Source organism: Rhinolophus sinicus, linkage group LG11 (assembly GCF_036562045.2).
Source record: "Rhinolophus sinicus isolate RSC01 linkage group LG11, ASM3656204v1, whole genome shotgun sequence".
Lineage (NCBI taxonomy): Eukaryota > Metazoa > Chordata > Mammalia > Chiroptera > Rhinolophidae > Rhinolophus > Rhinolophus sinicus.
Genome location: NC_133760.1, coordinates 13,957,356 through 13,964,863, shown reverse-complemented (window position 1 = coordinate 13,964,863; position 7,508 = coordinate 13,957,356). Strand labels below are relative to the sequence as shown.

Here is a 7,508-nt window from a genome sequence, read left to right as displayed (position 1 = left end):
ATCATTAGGAAAATGGGAAAATAAGTTGTGTTAGGGTGGTTTACATAGCTGTCAGTTTCAAACTTTTTCTTCTAAACAGCCTTTGAAAAGCTTTGGAATATCCTGGTTGTTGAAAGGAATTTATTGTAGCACAATGAATAAAACAGTGGACTCAAAATGAGATCTTCTAGGTAAGCAGAGGCCTTATAGTCTGTTGACTGGCTAAAATAACTCTCCAGACAATCCATCAAAAGAGCGGTTTGTTCGGAAAAGAAAAACAAAATCACCACAGCAGTGTGAGAATGCACTCCTCTGGCCGGGCTCCAACTGGCCGCACACTGTGTAAAAAGAGAGAATCTCCTTCCCCAAATGGCCTCTATATAAATGGATCCCTCCCCCAAAACTTACCACAAAGTTTCAATAGGAAGTCAGGACTAGAGCGTTAACAAGGGGTCCAGCTCTGCCCGTAGTCCTCCCAGCTCTGTGGTTAGTCATCTTAAGATTCCAGTTCACTTTTATCAGTTCTCATGGTCAAGAGATGGATTTTTAAAATTTCAGTTCAGTGGGAAGCTCTATTACTTTGCATATAGGTTTGGCTGCATGTGACAGAGACCCATAAATAATATTGGTTTAAACAATATAGAAGGTTAATTTTCTCTTGCATTAAAGTCAAGGCTGGAATGGCAGCTCATCTCTTCAAAACCATCACAGACATGACACCAAATCTACATTACAACCGGCTTTGCTGAGGAAGTGGGAGAATAAGGGATATAGGGTGTGGGCAAGTTGTCTCTTAAAGAAAGTTCTCAGAAACTCAACATAAAACGTCTGCATTTCTTTAGGCAGAATCCAGTTACATGGCATATTCTTATTCAAAGGAGCCTGGGTAATGCAATGTTTATATTATGCAGCCTTGTTCTCAACTAAAAACCATGGGTTCCACCAATATACAAAAGGGTAATAATAGATATCTGGGGACAACTAGCATTCACATGCCAGTGGAGAGAGTTAAACATACAGACTCTTGTAGATTCTGCTTCAGAATATTTCCTAAACACCCATAATTGCAACAAACTCCCATGGTGATTTAGAGGTAAATCAAAATTTCAGAACTATTGACTTGTTAATTAACTCCCTCACTTTCTCTCATGAGCTCTCATTTTTGTGTTCTCCTTATCCTTTTTTTGTTCAGTTGCATGACAGTATTTAAAAACTGCCCAAGCCTTTCATTTCTTAAGTGAATTATTTTCTCTTTTCCACGTAGATAATTTATTTCTTTTGTAACACAAAGCCAACAGTTAAAATGCGTTTCTTATCTTTCAGGCTTGGTGTCCAGGTATGTACCCAAGAAGTGATCTCTAAAAAGAGACATTCATGAGACAGAATCATCCCAGTGGGCTATTGTGGAACAATTTAAAAGCCATAATCCTGAGAAATTCATTTTCAGAGATATTTGGGAATGCAAAAGTCAGTTTGAGAGACAACAGGAACAACAGGAGGGCTATTTCAAACCATTTATTATCAACCATCAGCATAAGCCCATTTTGAACTAATATGCTTTACTCATTCAGGAATTTTATAATAGGAAATTTTTGAATGTAAAGAATGTAGAAAAAACTTCAGTTATCTTTTATTTTTTAGTCATCACAAAAGAACTCATTCTAAAGAAAAACTTTCTGAATTTAAGAAGTGTTGGAAGGCTTTTATTTATTGCTTACAACTTAACATCTGAGAATTCATAATGGTGAAAAAATGCTATGAATGTAAAGATTGTGGGAAGGCCTTTAATTACGGCTCAGAACTTACACTACATCAGAGAGTTCAAACAGGTGAGAAACTGAATGTGAGGAATGTGGGAAGGCCTTCACAACTTACTCAACATCAAAGACTACATACTGGTGAAAAACCCGATGAATATAAGCAGTATGGAAAGGCTTTTATAAGGAGCTTTCAACTTACTGAACATCTATAACTCCATACTGGTGAGAAACCCTATGGGGGTAAAGAATGTGGAAAGACTTGTAGGCATCACTCACACCTTACCATATATCAGAGAATTTATACTGGTGAATGTGCAAAGTCCTTTAGCTATTACTCAAGCTTCTCTCACCATCAGAAAATTCATTCTGGCTAAAAAACCTTATGAATGTAATGAATGTGGGAAAGCCTTTTGTGATGGCTTACAATTTACCTTACATTGGAGGATTTTTACTGGTGAGAAACCCTGAGTGTATCGAATGTGGAGACTTTTAAGACAGTGCTCACACCTCAAAAGACATCAAAGAATTCATATAGTGAGAAACCTCATGAATGAAGGCATTTAGACTTCATTCACACCTTATTCAACATCAGAATTTATATTGGTGAGAAGCCCTGCAAATGTAAGGAGTGTGGGAAGACCTTTAGCTAACATTCAAGCTTCTCACACCACCAGAGAATTCATTCGGAAAGAAACCATATGAATGTGGGAAAAACTTTAATAATGGCTTCCAATTTAAATTGCATGAGACACTTCATACTGGTGAGATACCATTAAGGTTTCCTTTCCTCTCTCCGCATCCTAATCTAACATCATGAAATTATTTTTAGAGATATACAACTTTTTTTTCTTTAATGAAGAAGTTAGTAAAATACTGAGTTTCATTAGTATTGATTATTTCAGTAATCCTTGAAAGGAAATTAAAGTGGGAAAATGCATAAGTTATTGAAAGGTAAAAATTGTTCTGGTTTCAGTGCTGTTTCTGAGTTACTGTAATAACCACTATTTGAAATCTTATAAAATTATGTTTTCACTGAAACCAGTGAAGTGTGGCAAAAATAAAATGAAAACAATTTCTTCTCCTTCCACAAATCCCTGAGATAATCTGTATGTGTGTGTTGATTCTTTCTTCATGCTCAAACATACGTGCACATACAAAGGTTTGTTGCATGTAAATGGAAGAGGTTTTGCTCCCTCTAGTGACATAATTTCATGGCAATTTGCCTTTTTAACTTAAATAATCATGGACATTTTCCCAGGTCAATACTTATAGTTTTAATTCATTCTTTTTAAAGTTTCAGAATATTTCTAGTATGGGATGTACGTCAGTATTTGGAACCATTCACTACTGTAGATATTCAAATTGTTTCTACTTTTTCACGAGAAACAATCATGCAATAAACATTTGTACTTTATCATTCTTTTATTTCTGTTGTGTAGATCCTCAACTGTGAATGTGTGTGTTGTGTTTGTGTATGTATGTTTTGATGTTACATTAATATTTTTTTCTTTTTTAAGATTTTATTGGGGAAGGGGAACAGAACTTTATTGGGGAACAATGTGTACTTCCAGGACTTTTTTCCAAGTCAAGTTGTTGTCCTTTCAATCTTAGTTTTGGAGGGTGCTGTTCAGCTTCAAGTTGTTGTCCTTTCAGTCTTAGTTGTGGAGGGTGCAGCTCAGCTCAAGGTGCCGTGTTCAATCTTAGTTGCAGGGGGTGCTGCCCACCATCCCTTGCAGGACTCGAGGAGTTGAACTGGTAACCTTGTGGTTGAGAGCCCACTGGCCCATGTGGGAATGGAACCGGCAGCCTTCGGATTTAGGAGCATGGAACTCTAACCGCCTGAGCCACCAGGCCGGCCCTGTTATGTTCTTTTGTTTGAGACTTATTTCTTTGTCTACCCCTATTGGCTGCCTCCCTGTATTTGTTTCTATGTGTTAGGTAGGGCTGTTATGTCTCCTGGTCTTAATAAAGTGACCTTATGTAGTAGGTGTGCTGTGGGGCTCAATGGTACAGTCTTTCTGGTTACTTGAGCCAGGTGCTCCAGGTGTGTCCCTTGTGTGGGTTGTGTTTGTGATCTTATTGTAGCTGAGCCTTGATTGCTGTTGGCACATCAATGGAAGAGATCGATTATCAGGCTGATTGGTAGTGAGGGCTGGCCGTGACTACAGTGGAGGAGCTATTGTGCAGGGGCTGGCCCTGTGGAGCAGGATTCGCTTTAGCAGGGCTCTGGTGCCTTCCCATGGTGCCCTGTGGGTGTGTTGTTACTGGAGGTGGCTGGGTGATGATCCAGCCTGGTCCAAAGCTGACCACTAGGATGCCAGTCTTAGGGCCGGCCTCCTGGGAGGTCCCCCCACAAGCCAAGTTTAGCCACAGCCTGCACCCTGCTCAGGGCCACCTGCCATGAACCACAAAGCAATCCGCAGATGGCTGCCACCTGTGCTGAGCTTGGAGCTACCTCAATAGGCCAAGCCTTGAACCAAGGCCGGCTAGTGCCAGGCTTAGGGCTGGGCTGCTCAGCCAGAGATTCGGGACTCATGGAAGCCAGATGCTGCTTGTTTGCGGTTTGTGAATGTTTGAGAGATTTTAGGAAAGCCTGCAGCATCACCCAAGACTGCCCGTTTGTATGTAAAAGCCACCGGAATTGGCTTGGGTGGGCTTGAATGTTGGGTGCGGAAGGGTCTCAGGGAATCACCAGGGAATGGTGTTAACTAAGTTGATGGAGATTCAGGTATCGCACCCACCTGTATCTGCACGCTAGATGGAGGAAGGGCTCAACAAAGAAACAATGGCTTCTGCCAGCACTTCTGTTTGGGAGAAAGCTGCTCTTCTAACCCTTACCCTGAAGATAGACAATTCATTCCCCACATTTATGTCCCTGGTGTCTTTTGAGCTATTACCCCAGCTCTGGAGCTCAGAGCAAGTGAATTCACAAAGTAAATCCGTGCGAGGTCATTTAAGAGGCTCCAGCAGCCCTCAGTCTCACTCAGCCACAATCTGTGCTGGGTTTCACAGCCAGAATTTAGGGGGACTTCTGTTCCCAGCACTGGAACCTTTGGCTTGGGAGCTTTGTGTAGGGCTGAGACCTTGCGCTCCTTAGGGGATACCTCTGCAGCTGAGATATCCCTTCCATTTTAACTACCACACATGGGTGTGAGACCAGCCCATTCTTTGTCTCTCCCCCTGCTACCAGTCTCGAAGTGGCTTCTGTCTATCGTTGGTTATAGAACTTCTGTTCAGCTGAAGTTTGGGCAACTCTCAATGATGGTTATTCTGTAGTTTAGTTGTAATTTTGATGTGATAATTGGAGGAGGGTAGCACAACATTAACCTACTCCACCATCTTGACCAGGAGCTTGACTTTGTTCTTAAAACCTACCTGTCGTAGCTTTTGGGAAGAATATGTTTCACAGTGATGTACAGTCCTCACTGGAAGAACTTCAAGAGGATTTTGTGGAACCCAAAGTCTGATTGTTTTGACTAGAAAGTTCCAGATAAATTGTCTAGAGAAATTTGGATATAAAATGTCTGAACAGATGAGACTTCATTCCATTTGTTATTCCATTTTCTCCTTACATCTTAAAATATTTTTTTGTTTTGTTTTTTAAAATATGTATCTGACCTCAATCCCAACAGGCCTTCTCCAAGGCACATTGTATTGAAGCTGTCTAAAATCAACGACAAAAAAAGAATCCTCAAGGCAGCCAGGGAAAAGAAGACGGTAACCTACAAGGAAAGCCCATTAGATTATCATCAGATTTTTCAGCAGAAACTCTACAAGCCAGGAGGGAGTGGAACCAAATATTTAAACTATTGAAAGAGAGAAAGTATGAGTCAAGAATAATATATCCAGCAAAGATATCCTTTAGATATGAAGGAAGAATAAAGACCTTTCCAGACATACAGAAGCTGAGGGAATTTTCTAATACACGACCTGCACTACAAGAAATACTAAAGGAGGCTATTCGACCACCATCAACAGGGACAATTTGTGGCAACCAAATCAAAAAGGGGGAGAGTAAAGGCCTGAACTGGAATATAGGAATGGAGAAAGTAAGCATGCTTAAGAAAATGGAATACTCTAAATATCAAACTTTATTTTACATAAACTTAACACGTTGCATACGGATCACGAGAATCTTCATTTTTTTCTGAGCCATGCGTTAAGGACGGATAACGAGAATTCTCGTTTTTACTGTTGACTCTTTTTACTTTGCATATTTTATTGAATTATTTGTAGAATAATTATTTATAGAATAATTTATTTGTAGAATCTATCATTTATAGAAAAATAATAAATGACATAGAAGCATTTATGCTTTAAAGAGAAGAGTGCATTTTAAAGTAGTTTCTTTTAAAGACCTGCCGGAACAGAGGGGTATGAGGGATTTAAACCCCGCCATACGCAACGTGTTAAGGGTAACCACTAAAAAAAAATCCATAACTGAAATATATACTGTAATAAAAGAAGAAACAGAGAGAAACATCATAGTATACCACCACACAGAAATAATAGACAACAACAAAAAGGCAAAGAAACAATGGAGACACAGCCTTACCAGAAAATTAAAGATAGAATGACAGGAAATCCTCACATTTCAATAATCACCCTAAATGTAAATGGACTGAACTCACCAATAAAAAGGCACAGAGTGGCAGATTGGATCAAAAAACTAAACCCAACCATATGCTGTCTCCAAGAGACACATCTCAGCTACAAGGACAAGCATAGACTCAAAGTGAAAGCGTGGAAATTGACACTCCAAGCAAATGGTACCCAGAGAAAATCAGGTGTAGCCATAATGATATCAGATGAAACAGACTTCAAGGTGAAAAAGATAACAAGAGACAAAGATGGACATTTCATAATGGTAAAGGGGACTATACAACAAGAAGACATAACAGTCATCAATATTTATGCCCCCAATCGGAGCACCGAAATATACCAAGCAACTACTAACAGAACTAAAGGGAGAAATTGACCAAAACAATTATACTCGGGGACTTAAATACATCATTGACAGCTATGGATAGATCATCCAAACAGAAAATAAATAACAAAATAGCAGTCCTAAATGACACATTAGATGAAATGGACATAATTGACATACATAGAGCACTTCATCCTAAAACATCAGACTGTACATTTTTTCTAGTGTACATGGAACATTCTCAAGGATAGACCATATATTGGGACATAAAATCAGCCGCAGCAAATTTAAGAAGATTTAAATCATACCAAGCATATTCTCTGATCACAAGGCTTTGAAATTGGATATCAACTGCAAAAAGAAAGCAGGGAAAAACACAAATACATGGAGATTAAACAACATACTTTTAAAGAACGACTCGGTCAAAGAAGAAATTAGAGGAGAAATCAAAAGATACATAGAAACAAATAACAATGAAAATACATCCTACCAAAATTTTTGGGATGCAGCGAAAGCAGTTTTAAGAGAAATGTATATCATTACAGGCCTATCTCAAGAAACAAGAAAAATCCCAAATAAATAACCTCATGTTACACCTTAAAGAACTAGAAAAAGAAGAACAAGTGAAACCCAAGGTCAGCCAAAGAAAAGAAATAACAAAAATCAGAGCAGAATTAAATGAAATAGAGAACAAAAAGACAATAGAAAAAATTAATGTGACAAAGAGCTGGTTCTTTGAAAAGATTAACAAAATTGACAAACCCTTGGCTAGACTCACTAAGATAAAAAGAGAGAAGACACTAACAAAATCAGAAATGAAAAAGGGGAAGTTATCACGGAAA

At 38.8% G+C, this 7,508-nt stretch overlaps 1 protein-coding gene across 1 annotated transcript; it reads left to right on the top strand.

The window, feature by feature from the left end:
• The first annotated feature begins 281 nt into the window (after positions 1–281).
• On the top strand, positions 282–3,770 carry ZNF461 (zinc finger protein 461). Its single transcript, XM_074315891.1, is given in 10 exon segments — positions 282–321; positions 1,303–1,563; positions 1,566–1,700; positions 1,703–1,734; positions 1,736–2,110; positions 2,112–2,268; positions 2,271–2,288; positions 2,291–2,327; positions 2,329–2,420; positions 2,423–3,770. Coding segments are annotated over 10 exon segments (1,281 nt in total). The 3' UTR covers positions 2,557–3,770.
• Positions 3,771–7,508: the final 3,738 nt, after the last annotated feature.